This window comes from Anarhichas minor, unplaced genomic scaffold, assembly GCF_050575085.1.
Source record: "Anarhichas minor isolate MPS153535 unplaced genomic scaffold, ASM5057508v1 ptg000014l, whole genome shotgun sequence".
Classification (NCBI taxonomy): domain Eukaryota; kingdom Metazoa; phylum Chordata; class Actinopteri; order Perciformes; family Anarhichadidae; genus Anarhichas; species Anarhichas minor.
In genome coordinates this window covers 9,105,487-9,118,490 of record NW_027466460.1, presented here as the reverse complement: position 1 = coordinate 9,118,490, position 13,004 = coordinate 9,105,487, and the positions used below count along the sequence as shown (strand labels likewise).

At 40.0% G+C, this 13,004-nt stretch overlaps 2 protein-coding genes across 5 annotated transcripts; one reads left to right on the top strand and one right to left on the bottom strand.

Moving 5' to 3' along the window:
* Positions 1 to 2,631: 2,631 nt before the first annotated feature.
* anp32b (acidic (leucine-rich) nuclear phosphoprotein 32 family, member B) lies at positions 2,632 to 8,493 on the bottom strand. Of its 4 annotated transcripts, none has more exons than XM_076091352.1 (7): positions 8,274 to 8,493; positions 5,801 to 5,950; positions 5,578 to 5,700; positions 4,679 to 4,871; positions 4,353 to 4,492; positions 4,196 to 4,259; positions 2,632 to 2,861 (listed from the first exon to the last, which is right to left on the bottom strand). In XM_076091352.1, exons 1-7 carry the CDS (start codon positions 8,325 to 8,327, stop codon positions 2,767 to 2,769), a joined length of 819 nt encoding a protein of 272 aa, XP_075947467.1. In that variant the 5' UTR covers positions 8,328 to 8,493; the 3' UTR covers positions 2,632 to 2,766. The 4 variants fall into 4 exon arrangements, with proteins under 4 accessions (XP_075947467.1, XP_075947468.1, XP_075947469.1 ...); XM_076091353.1 differs by having other exon boundaries at positions 2,632 to 2,858; positions 8,274 to 8,491; XM_076091354.1 differs by having other exon boundaries at positions 4,368 to 4,492; positions 8,274 to 8,489.
* Positions 8,494 to 9,663: 1,170 nt separating this feature from the next.
* On the top strand, positions 9,664 to 12,986 carry hemgn (hemogen). The gene is made up of 6 exons (XM_076091357.1): positions 9,664 to 9,736; positions 10,664 to 10,731; positions 10,843 to 10,917; positions 11,249 to 11,339; positions 11,774 to 12,372; positions 12,492 to 12,986. Exons 3-6 carry the CDS (start codon positions 10,854 to 10,856, stop codon positions 12,602 to 12,604), a joined length of 867 nt encoding a protein of 288 aa, XP_075947472.1. The 5' UTR covers positions 9,664 to 9,736; positions 10,664 to 10,731; positions 10,843 to 10,853; the 3' UTR covers positions 12,605 to 12,986.
* Positions 12,987 to 13,004: the final 18 nt, after the last annotated feature.

The window sequence follows — 13,004 nt, the reverse complement described above, 5'->3', positions numbered from 1 at the left end:
CTCAGGAACAAAAGTCAGGACATTTTGACCATTCTGTGAATTCACCAGCTTCATTTAAGTGCAGCACTAAATCGCTGGAGTACTCCTCTAAAATGATGAATGATGGATTTTTGATTTGATGTTTCAAAAGCAACAGTATGACACCAATACAACAGAATGATGAGCTCACTGCTAGCTAGATCAACAAATATCCACTCATATATTGTGATATTTGTGGTGTACCACCCTTGTGCCAGAAGAACTAGAGTATAATTTCTATTTTCAGTTGTTATACATTAGAATGAATTATTAACAATAAGCAGTGGGAGTGGAAAAGCAAAGTTGTTTCTTCACAAATCTTTTTTTCTTGGTGTTTTCTCCAAATTATCTTATGAATTAATCATCACAATGTTCTGCTGAAGTAATGATTACTTTGCTCTACTAAAAATTGTAATAGATGGATCATCATTCTGTGGTTTTATTATTAATGTGTCCAATACCAAGTCCTCAGAAAAACATCTCAACAAGCCAAATGACAACAACAATATCAATCTATTCCAGAGACCTATCGGTATTAAAGCATGCAGACACTGACGGTCTCTTACTTTATACTGGAACAATAAGCTGCAGAGTCGACTGTAGCATTCACCGTCTGAAGATGTCTGATTTTAATAAATCACAGTTCATTAAAGGGTTGTTGCTGGGTTCATATAAGCCTCACTGTGCCTGATCTAGATGCATTTTAATGCAGTTATTGTGATTTCCTTCTATTTTTCTGTTAAATGTTATGCCTGTTCTTTTTATGTTGTTTCGAAATGTAAGAAAAAGAATAATGAATCACATAAAATCTATTTGTCTTCTCTAATAGGGCATAATACCTTCCTTCACAAAACAATAAATTGAAGTAAAAACATTTAACTCAATGGCTCAACTCCATTAATATTTAAGCAGCTAGCTATTTCTGTTACAAAGTCAGCAGTGCTGCTTGCAGGTCCTGCAGTTCCCTCAGTAAACTGTTGACTATTTGGAGTCTCTGACGCTGCAGCGTGTAGACGGCTAACATTGTTTATCTGTACACGATTGCCTGGCTTGTGTTTAAAATAAAAAAGGGCTCTAAAAGAAGCAGCAGCCTGGAGAAGCTTGTTCCTCACAAGCACAGTAATGAAATTGAGTTGCTATTGCTGGGCTCAATGTTAAAAAAAAAGGGGTTAGAGACCAGTGCTCTCTATCTCGGGGTAACATTGTTTCTGTAGAGCGTATAATGACTATATTTTGTTTCAGAATATATTCTACAGGTTACAAGCTAGTACAGCATTCACTTTAGTGGGAAAACTCCTCAATGATACGTTCTCAAGTCTGTCTTAAAACAATACTCGCATGCCCAAATGTCATTCAAATTTACTCTCCAAGAAGTCACAAGATGGGGTTATTAACAAGATACGAAAGAAGAAAACATACCATCATTTTGCTGTAAACAAAATGGTTTTTTTCTTATCTTTTATTCTTGTGAAAAACAATTTAGCCCCTTCAGCCCAAAAAACAAGATATTTAAATGAAACACCCAGCTAGGATTTGACAGCTCGGAGCCACAATGAAGGCTTCGATGAGGAGTCCCCCGAGCCGACATCGCTTTGTCGAGGGCTTATCAAGACAAACAGGGCTGGGAACCACCGCTGTGATCATTTTCCTTGTCCATAATGGTCATGAAATGATCCATTCCTAGTTGAAGTCCAAAAATAGACATTCACACTAAAAACACAAACACTTAACTTACTGACACTGTGAAGGCCTCATTCAGTATTAGGTATGGGTGAATTTCAGAAAGCATTTTACACAGAAGACTGGATTTTGTCTCCATCTCTTACATTGGACTCACTAGAAAAGGTTCTCCTTGAGACTAGTATGGTGAGGAGTAATGGTTACAGCGACTAATAGCTCCATTGACAAATTGGCAAAAGAGTATTGTATCAAGGGAGAGTCGTAAAAAAAAAAATCAAAGACCTGTCTTTTAAGGCCAGACATAAAGCTTTTCTGTGGACTGTTATCTACAGTCACCATCAGAATACACAGAGTAACAGCAAGGGGTGGATGATGGCCGTCATTTTGTCACTTTCGGTACACCAAAAAAACAAGGCAGGAAGAGAGAAAAGCACAAAATGTTAACATTTTATTTACAAAGTTGTTTTTTTGTCATACAGAAAGTAAAAATGTAGCTACAACCTTGATTTGTGCAACAGGCGGCCACACTAAAAATCATGGCTCGCTGGTTGCACAGCTGCTATAGCAATAATTTTATTGGGGAAAATAAAAGGAACAGAACAAAAACAATAAAAGACAATAAAATTGAGAAATAATAAACCCAACAACAAAAAAAATTATTCATCCAACGAAATATTAAAAGCACAGACCCAAAACTAGATACCAGTCCCAAAGTCCTCACACGGGAATACATAAAGAGGGATCGACAGTGAAATTGTGGAATGCTGAGTGCTGGGCTGCCTGAGAACCTCTGGGCTGTGGGGGTGGGTGAGGTGGAGGGTGTTGGGTGGCTCTCAGTTCCATGAGGGGGGGGAGGAAAAAAAAAAGGGTGTGGCAGCTCCACTCGGCCCGCCCATCCGGTACAGTCTTGCCCCATAAAAGAGCTCAGAGCTGGGGGGGGGGGGGGAGGGGGGGGAGAGGGTGGGGTAGACACGGATTACAAAGGCGGTGTGAGTTGTAGGAGGGCGGACGTTCGGGTTTGTTGGAGAGGAAGGGTAACTCGGTAGGCTCTCGTTTTCAGTTTTGCTCTTAATCATCGTCTTCATCGTCGTCGTCGTCGTCCTCATCCTCTGGCTCTCGCTTTCTCTTCTCCCCTTTGCCAGCGTCCGCTGCTTCCGCTGCTTCTGGGGGCAAAGAGACTTCAATTTCAGCAAAACAGTGAAAATGTTATAATCCATTGCAGGCACGACAGCCAGACTCAGTCTAACCCTTTAATCATACAGGAAATACATAAATATATATATATATATATTTTTTAACACATTCTACATATAATATAGTCTTTACGTGTTATATATTTTATACATACACAGGGTTCTTTACATGTATTCAGTGTTAATTGCCCTCCACTTTCAGCGTTATCAATCCTCTAGTGGGATCTTAGAGAGGGTGGGCACCATCATGTTTTGCTGTCCCTACATGATATAATGTTACACCATAAGGAGCTGAAAATAAACTGTCAGATATGTATCTTCAGTATTGACATTTTCCAGGATTTAACCGACCCTCCTGAGATGTTTTACACTGACGAGCTCGTCTTAAGTTTTTATGCCTTAAGATATATTAACATTCTCAAACCTCAAATTGATCCAACTATATTATGTTATTTGACTTATATTATGAATGGTCAGTGATGGGCAATTGCTATGGAAGGCATTTGATAATGCCCTGTGAACGCTCCTGCACAGCTCCCTCAGTAAACACAACCACCAGCAGGTGTCATATCATTCCTGATATTCAGTTTTTATTAGTCATTATCAAGTGCACCCACATATACACATGTACTTACCCTTCTATGCACGCATTGCTTTTATTTAAAGCTGCAGCTTATGTACAAAAATAACATTTTAAATCTAAAGGCCGCTGTCCTTACTCAGCCACGTTCCATTAATAGCAAAACGGCTTCATTTCCAAAACTGGATTTCAGCTGTTTCAGTACATTTGACTTTTCTTTACTTTAATAACACAACAATAAAAAGGCAATATGGTACTATGTAGCATTATTTTGCACTTTTATTTTTTAATAATTAAGTAAGAGTACACACAAATATGAGACAATTTGTGAAAGATTTGACTTAAATCTTAAGGAGTAACTTAACAGTAAATGCACTTTTGACTCACTTTAAAGTGTATCCAGTCAGTTATATGCCTATCAGTGGATTACAGTCTCAGTCTGCTGTATTCAGTGTAATAGTTCTGTGCTTTTTTTAATGAAGAAACATCTGTCTAACCCAATCTGGCAGGATAAGCAATGTCCCACCTCTCACATTAAAAACATAAACCAGATCTTGGCCTTGTGGAGGGTCTAGAGTTGTGATATGAAGAGAGATGGCCGGAGTGCTGTGTTGCACTTATACTAACCGTTAACTGTGTTGAAATAAGTTAGAGGTGCTCTGGGGTTTGAATGCATTTTTGATATGTAAAGGGAAGGGTGTCCAACTATGGCAATGGTACATACCGTCTTCGTCCTCATCTTCTTCGTCTTCATCATCTACTTCCGCATCCTGAGCAACGTCTTCCTCCTTGGTAAACAAAAACGTTTTAAAAAGTTAACAGAAATAAAAATGAATCCAAATTCCTTGCAAGAATATTTTCTGCCAAATAATTTCAATTACATTTTTGGGGATTACCTCGTCTTCTCCGCTGACCTCATCGTCGTCTTCTTCTCCTTCTACCTCCTCTTCATCTTCCTCGTCGTCCTCTTCCTCATCAAAGTCCTCCTCCTCTCCGTCCTCGTCTTCCTCCTCCTCTCCCTCTGCAATTACAAAAGCAACAACAATTTGGTCAACAAAATGGAATCGTGCTGTAATCCAAGTCCAACATTAGCAGACTCCGTGCTCAAAGTGAGAGTGTTGTCATTTCATGTTGATATATTTCCAGCTACTGTGGACTTAAGGATCAGTAAAGCAGGAGGACCTGAGATATTGGAAGAACTTCTCACCTTCATCTTCATCGTCATCTACGCCGTCTCCGTCCACCTCTCCGTCAGAGTCGGAGGCTTCCCTGTCCTCCATGTCGTAACCATCCAGGTAGGTGAGCTGTGGCAGCAGCTTGAACACGCTCTCTCTGTAGTCATTCAGGTTTGTCACTTCACAGTTGAACAGGTCCAAACTTTTCAGGTTATCCAGCTTTTTCTGTTGATCACATTCAGTAAAGAACTGCGATGAGAAACTGCTGCATGTCATTGTAAGGGTTAAAGCGTGTCAAGTGTGTGTGAGGTTGGCTGATACTGTATGGGCTGTAAAATGTGTCAACCAGTGGATGTTTTGCTAAACTATTTATACAGATTAATATCTGGTTGTAATTGAACTACCTTGATTTGCAGGTACGGAAGTATCTGGATAAGAGAATTAATTTCTCAACTGAATTTCCAGAAATTCCAGTTTCTTGCACCCTTAACTCGAAGAATGCTGTATGCAGTTTGCTCAACCCTTTTTTTTGTTCTTATACAAATTCCCATATAAGAATCATATTTGAAATGCATATACTGTAAGTGGATTTTAAATGTGTGTGAAATGTATGAGGAGGATCTCTGCTGAACCCTTTGAAAGGTCAGTTGAAGTGTATGTTGACTCTAACAACTGAAAGTTTAAATATTTATATCCGCATATACAGAAAGCTGTGCTCAAATTAGAAATGCATGTTATTTATATGCTGTTGGTTGATAACAGTTCATTACTGTAATCACATCTACATTAATACAGTCGTGTGCATGATAAGATTGTGTATAAATACGTGTGCTTTGTCTAATAATGAATTTGGCATTAACATGATATATAGTATACACATTCTGTGTTCATGCAGATAGATATGTATGTTAGTGTTGTCTCCAACACATACCAATGGTTCCAATGTGCTAATGTCTTTCAATTTGTTGCCACTCAGGTTTAGATGCGTGAGGTTGGGTAGTTTCTCTGCTAAAACATCAAGGCCACCGCTGATTCTGTTGTCACTCAACTCCAGCTGAAAGACAGTAGAGGGAAATATTATTTCAGCTGACATTTTGTCACAATTCAGCTTTTACATGGAGGTAAGAAGGTGAAACATAATTTTTTTTTTTTACCTTTTTGAGTTTTCCTAGTTTGGGCAAGTTGGAGACTGACATTAAGCCAACATTTATCAAACTGAGGAACTCCAGGTTGACAAACTCAGCTGTGAGGCCTTCGATTTTTCCTTCAACTGATCGACAATTGTCAAGGACAAGTTCTCGTACCTGGAATACAGAAAAGTACAATACATCACATTAAAAAAAATCATCTCCAGTTTAATCCATTTAGTGAAACTACACTAACAATCTATTCTAGAACGAAAAAATATTATATTTGATATATAAAATATTTTACAAACTCTTTTCTGAAACAAGAGTGCCATTTTTTTTAGGCAAAATCATCGAGAAAACAAGCTGACAGACGACATAACATCTTTAATAGTTTGTGTTGTTGTTTAGGGAAATGGCCCTTTATTGTGTGTAAAATAATCTAAAATGTATTTTGTAGTTGCTGTAAAACATTACAAAACAAGTCTGAAGGCGGAGTTAATTTGAGTCGGTTAAAGCCAACACTGGTTGCGCAATTCAATGTTGGAGAAAAACGTTGCAAAAAAAGTTAGTGGCAAACGTCAAAGATCACGATTTCTGATGTAAAACACCGAAACGGTTCTTGTGTCTCCATCTAAAAACACGCATGTGTGCTTAATGTATCCGGGCATGATGGGTAATATACAGATTTCATTGACACGATGAAGAGCAAAGCGGTGGTTTCCCGTGGCCTGCTGATGCAGTCACTAATGACAAATGCAATGATTTTTAGTGAGCTAGGTTAGCTCGCTACAGGCTAGCCGTTGCCCCTTTTAAACGCTGCCGTGCAGCAGAGGAGCAGTCTGTCTGCCCGCCATTAGCCAACCCAACAGCAACGGAAAGGATTGCGAATACACCCTTAGTACAGATTTTCTTGTTTTCGTTAAACCAGCTTTCATTTGGGAAGTGGAGTATTCCTTGTCGTCGAGCGAACGACCCATATTACCAGTTTGTTACAGGGTACAACGTCGTGTTCAGGTCGAAGGAAATATACTGAGAACGGAAATTTAGTAAAAAAAAAAACAAAGATGGAGACAGTTCCTTTCTCCCAGAGCTTCAAAGACGACAGAATGACAACATGGCGATTCCTGAGATACAGTATGCAGTTCTCTGAACACTTCAATGGGCAAAAACAACTGCTTATAATGAGTAATTATCGTTATTTACACGTTACCTAAGTTATTTGTCGGTGTTAAATCAGTTTTATTTTATGCATGAGTCGATGGGGAAACGCCGACCGTCGAGTTTTTGGCTGCCCACGCATGAAGCGCGGTGCACCGGATCTCCGTGTCATTCAAGGCTCGGTTAATGAAACCAATGGTCAACAAATCAATCCGTTTGGTTGCAAACAACGACACGTTTATCTCTGCTTAACAACCATCGGACGAAAGAGTAGTTGTGTTTTGACAGTTTTTAAGTTTACAACTGGATATATTTTGTTGTCTTTGTACAGTGGGGGTAATGTGGCGGGAACAAAAACACTAAGTTAGATGGCTGTTGTCTAGATGACTGAATTATCACCAGACTTTATTAAACAAGTGCAGTATTTAGATGAAAGGGTAACGTTAACGTAGCTGCTAAACAAGCGTGTAAGCTATTTTTGGGGGAATAAATTGCTGCACACTCCCTTTGGAAACTTACGAATCGCAGCGTGTCTTTAAAACAACCCACGGTCACACGAATAGGTATTTGCTAGTTTGTGTAAATTTCAACTGGCTTATTGTAACAGTGGCTTAATGTTAAGTGATCAACGTATATGGATGACTCGTGAATCAAGTGACTGTTTTTTTTTTTTTGTTGTCGCTGCTGAATCTGACCATTTGATATTAACGTACTCGCCGGGAATTTAAAGACGTAACTCGTGATGGCCCGTTTACATGTAACAAAAAACTCATTGTGTAGCACGGACGCCTTTGGAGTTGTAAAGATCATTTGTAACGAAAAAAAGCGCCCCATTTTTAGCAGTTATGCTAGCAGCAAACATGGCTTCCAAGGTCTGTATGAAATGTACCGCTCTGTGAATGCCAACCGCGGCGCAGGATGCAAATCCCCTAATATATCAGCGTAAAAAGAAGTTTACTAATTGTGGTACAACCGGGGGAGTCCTTCTGAACCGTGTGCGTGTGTGCACCACTGGACAAGGAGGCTGCGAAACGGTTAAAGCACCGCAATAATGCCAGCGAGCGAAATAATCGCCGTTTCAAAGTAACGATTGAATAACGTTCATAGCTTTTCTCCTCTCGTTGCCCCTATACGCCCAATCCAGAGCGGTATAAAGGATTAAGCTTGTTGTGCGAGTGTTTTCCGCCCCATTATAAACCAGAAAACATCATCTAAAGCCCATGTGGTCACCATTACGTTAGCCACACAGGTCACTCGCAAAGCAGAAAAAGTAGCAAGCAAGGCTAGCAAAGGCTAGCCAGAAAACTAAGGGTTGGTTTTTAAAAAAAGCACGACTCACATCAGACGGTGTCCTGTTTCTTAGCTCCAAGTGGATCCTCTTTTTCATGTCCATCTTGCCCTATGAAAGTGAAACTTTTCTCTCTTGGGTTTTGGTGGGATCTTCAGTCCAAAGGCAGAGATGCCCAATGGAGGGAGAATATAGGACTGTATAATGAACTGAGCCAAACGCTAAGTTAGTCGGAGAGAGGAGAAACCATGGAGGGAAACGGGACTGAAAAAATATATGCTCAACAGCGCCATCTGCGTCCAGAAACGCCCATCACCTCTATGAAAGGCATTGCAGTCACAAAACATGACGCTGCCCCGAAACAGTGCTATGGTGCAATTTATTTCTGCAAGGAAAATGCTGTATGTTTAGTGAAGTATAGATGGGGTTTTTTTGTCTGCAAAGCCAGTTTCATTAAATGAAGGAAATCAGCATTATGGGCACAGTTTGCTGCGAGTACCATTCAACCAATTAGACGTCGATAAAGTAGGTCATATGGTCAACTTTGTTTATCTGCCTAACTTACAGTTTCATGGCTGGACAACATCCCCATGTTCGATGTATTAATCGTTATAGTGTTGTGGTTTCACATTGAATGAGTGAACAAGGCGAATATCTAACATAAATAAATCCTGCTTTGATTAGTATTCAAACCTGTTGCCTTCCTTTGTTTGGCAAATGCATGATTGTAATTGTAGCCCAGACAGTGATGAATGTATGCTCCTTGTGACCATTTTGATCAATAAAGTGCAGAATGGATAACTTGTGTTGTACTTTTGGTTCATAAATTCCTGTTTTGGTTCATAAATTCCGTTTAGACACACGGCAAGAGAGGAGGGGTGTGTTTGGGTTGCAGTAAAGAGAGCATTGTATATGCACATGGGTGAGGAGGGCAACCCCCCCAAAACTACACCCCCCTTTACTTCCTGAGACACCAGACCCCTCGAGTAGAAGTCTACTGAGTAGGAGTTGTTGCCCTTTATACATTAAAATATGAATCCCTAATTATACTCTGCATTTTTGTAGGATTATTGATACAATTCTTAGCTTAATTAGTAGAATAGTAAATATTTATCACAAATAAGCATAGGATCCAGGCTACAATGTTGTGTTTCCACTATGTCTACAGGGTGCAATATCCAAACAGTCTTTGGCTTTGTGCAAGTTATTTGTTCAGACTGTTTTTAAATCAGTGTTTAATATAGTAGACAATGTACACCAGAAGATGGCACTGCTTTGACATTCTTCACATTTAAATTGCATTGTCCAACAGTATAGGGCTGTGTGTGAGTGACAGCCATTACTGCATGTGGTTGTAATGCTGATAATAATCTGTCATTTGGAAAAGATATGCACACATGGAAGGAGTCCAGTCGTGTGTCTGTTATCAGGTGAAGAGTTCACTGTGCAGCCTGTGGTCTTTTTAAACAGCTGGAAGTTGACCGTGATACTGAAGGTGCTGCTAAATGTTCAAGGTAGTTTAAATGTGTGTGTGTGTGTGTGTGTGTGTGTGTCAGTTTCTGTTTGAATGGGACAGTTTGTTCATCTCAGTCAGTGAGTCCCAGAGAAGGAGGTTATAGTACTTGGACGAACCCGGACAAAACAGGTGAATGAGCACATTTCCCACAACAGTCACAACTTCAACAGAGAGTAGTTTAGATTGAAACACGGTTCTCTTACTATAATTTTATTGCAAGAAGCTTCTTTGAATTGAACCAAGAGACCCTCAACATTTCCCCTACAGTGCTGGAGGCAATTGGCAGCAGAGTGTTATTTACTCTGCAGGACAGCTTCTTTCTCTGAGTGGCTCAAACACACACATCAATGTGTTGGGAGAAGATTGAGAACACGCCCCAACTGAGCAGCTCTCCATCTGTGAGATAAGATGGGTATGCCTCCACTCCGGTTGAAGACAGGATTTCTTGCTTGATGTCAGGCTGTCTAGTGGCTTTTCAACACAGCAGTCTACCCAAAGTACTTTATGATATATTGCTATATTAGAAAAAAAGACAGTTTTTAGTATGTTTATTGGTGATTATTATTATTTATGCAAAAAGAAACACGCAGGGATTTGGAGTATTGGCTCATTTATTTCATATTCAGAACTGTGGATCTGTTTTGTGCCTGCCAACGATATTAGATCATTTAGACATTGAATGATTGTCTGTATAAATTCAATCACAATATACTTTTGCCACAGCTTCACTATCAGCTGCTGGCTTGCACATAAACATGCACGCAAAACTGAATTTATTTTTATGTTACTAGTTTAATTAAGACAACACTTTAGTCTAATAAGCCTAATACTTTATTATTTCCCCCTCTACCTCATACATATTGTATCCCTATCACACACTACTGTCACACAACTTTCTCCAGTCGTTTTTTTCTCTCTGTCAAAGCTGTGCCAACCCCACCAGCTTTACAAATACGATAAGACCAAAGCTGCAAGAACTCTTCCAGCACTATGGTAATGGTTAACCAGATAATTCATTTAGGGGTGGGAAAAGAAAACAGTCAGAAGTTATTCTGTCTTCATTTCTGTGCTTGCCCGCCTTCAATGAGTTGAATTCATTCATAGCAGGACTCAGAATGGAGGAGACGATGCAGCAAGAGAAACAAGTGTCGGAATACAAAAATTTGAATGAAGACCAAGGTAACTTTTAAGATTTACTTCTCTTCTTTTTGAAATTAAGTCTATTTCAGTATTTCCACACTAGAAAGTTGAGTGTGCCGGTTATTCATTTGCATACTGTGTGATATACTTTAATCAACAACTAAGCTACTGTTACTACTCTTTCTATATTTTTAAACCCAAGTGTGGAAATGTTTCAGTCGAGCCCGTGTGAAGCTGAAAGAAAAACTGTCTCTGAACCACATCTTTATACGCCATCAGTCACCCGCCACATTCTCTGGTCATGCATAAAAAAATACTGCTCTTTGGTTTCATGCTTTCATGCTGCCCTCGTTGTTTCTCTGTTTCATAGGTGGAATCCGTTGCCGATTGCGGGACAGGGATCTTCTCAGGAAGAGAAAAGCCGAAGCAGAAGAAAAGGAGACTAACCAGTGGGTTTTGGGGTAAATTTAAAGAAAGGATTAGCCAATGTTAGTGCAGTGACCTTACAGCTATCTTTATTGGGAGTAACCATTATAGGTTTAGCAGTGCAGACAAAATCTACAGTACAACCCAGTAATGATACAGTACATCATTGTTTTAATGCCATGGAGAGTAAAAATGTTAGCATCAGAAATGTTTAACAAGGCTTTATTAACAAAACTGGCTTCTATATAACACCATACTTCACAATGCACGTTCCATCATTATCAGCACTCCAGCTGATTATCATTCCTCTGCCTTATATTGAATATGGAGCAAGAGGAAACCAAAGGTTGCTCTTTTCTATTGACACCCCAGATCCAGGTCAAGGACTTTGTACTATTAGCTTTGCAAAAGTATCACAGAAAGCTGTATTAATGCCAGCAGGTTGACTGAATTTGTTGAACTCTCTCAGGGTGGAGAGTCAGAGGAAAAGACCCAGGGCTGAGAGTGGCACAAAGAGGAGAGGGAGGCCCAGGAAGAGCGAGCCCACGCCAGAGATCTCTGCCATTCAGGAGGAGGCAGCAGTGCCTCAGGAAGCTCCTGCGGTGGTGGTCCCTGAACCTGCTGAGGTCATCCCAGATCAAACACCAGGCTCTCTATCCCCTTTACTTGCTGTGGAATCACAACCTTCATCTGTCCCTGCTGCCCCTGCACCTCGGCCACTGCTTGGATCCATCCAAAGCCCCGTCTTTGCTCCTACTCTGACTTCTCCAGCACCAGTTAACCCGACTCCAGCGCTTTTTTCATTCTCACCTCCTGTTCCTCTCTCCGTCAAAGTTCAAGATTCAGCTCTGGCTCCAGATGCTGTCCCAGTCCCAGTCCCAGTCCCAGTCCTGACTCAAGCCCCTGTTCCAACTGCAGCACCTGGTCTTGCCGCAGCTCTTCCTCAGGTGGAGACCCTTTCCGCAGAGTTACAAGGCAGGGAGGCCCTTGACCAGGTCCTGATTAAGGACTTGGGCCCAGATGAGGAGGAGGACATCTCTGCATTTCAAGACAAAGGAGCCGATGAAGGTATTAAAGAGGAAAATTAGACAGCAAGGAGAATGAATGGTGTGGAAAAATGACATTACCTATTGTTGAAGAGTTTTCATTTTGTCCTAATATGAATTGTATCCTGTCTTTTTTTTTAGATTTGATTGGAACATCGTCGATCAACGTACCTGAACAAAACGAAATGTCCTCAATTCCAACCTTGTCCCCGACGCCTCCTCCACAAAAATATTTCCCAGGAAATGTATTCTAATTTTCGAAAACACAATTTTCAGATACTGCCTCGGCTCAGACTTCCTTCTTTTCCGATCACAGTTTGTATCCGAGTGTTACTTTGGTTAGTGTGCAGCCTGTTGGTTAAAGAGAACAAACATACTGAGCATATGCATTGCTTATTTGACAAATGTTTCAATTCAAAACAAACATGCTTATTTATTCTGGTTCGTTCTTCACTGCGAAGCTCATTAATTATTTTTTTGTATTTTGTATTCAGTAAACAGCAAATTTTGCTTGCTTTTATTTAAGAGTAAAGGGTATAAAATCACTGGGGATGATGTATTTGTAATTATGGATTTATTTGACAGAATTTTGTAAAAAGTTGTTATTCACCTAATAAAATACACTGCTTACAATCATCTGACTGGTTATAATTG

Bases quoted from the DNA above. Each gene is read 5' to 3' on its own strand.
- anp32b (XM_076091352.1), bottom strand. From the start codon at position 8,327: ATGGACATGAAAAAGAGGATCCACTTGGAGCTAAGAAACAGGACACCG. The intron at 5,701-5,800 runs GTAAAAAAAAAA...ACTGTCTTTCAG, and splicing joins AACTAGGAAAACTCAAAAAG to CTGGAGTTGAGTGACAACAG. The intron at 2,862-4,195 runs GTATGTACCATT...CTTTGCCCCCAG, and splicing joins AGAAGATGAGGACGAAGACG to AAGCAGCGGAAGCAGCGGAC.
- hemgn (XM_076091357.1), top strand. From the start codon at position 10,854: ATGGAGGAGACGATGCAGCAAGAGAAACAAGTGTCGGAATACAAAAAT. The intron at 10,918-11,248 runs GTAACTTTTAAG...TCTGTTTCATAG, and splicing joins AAATTTGAATGAAGACCAAG to GTGGAATCCGTTGCCGATTG. The intron at 12,373-12,491 runs GTATTAAAGAGG...CTTTTTTTTTAG, and splicing joins AGACAAAGGAGCCGATGAAG to ATTTGATTGGAACATCGTCG.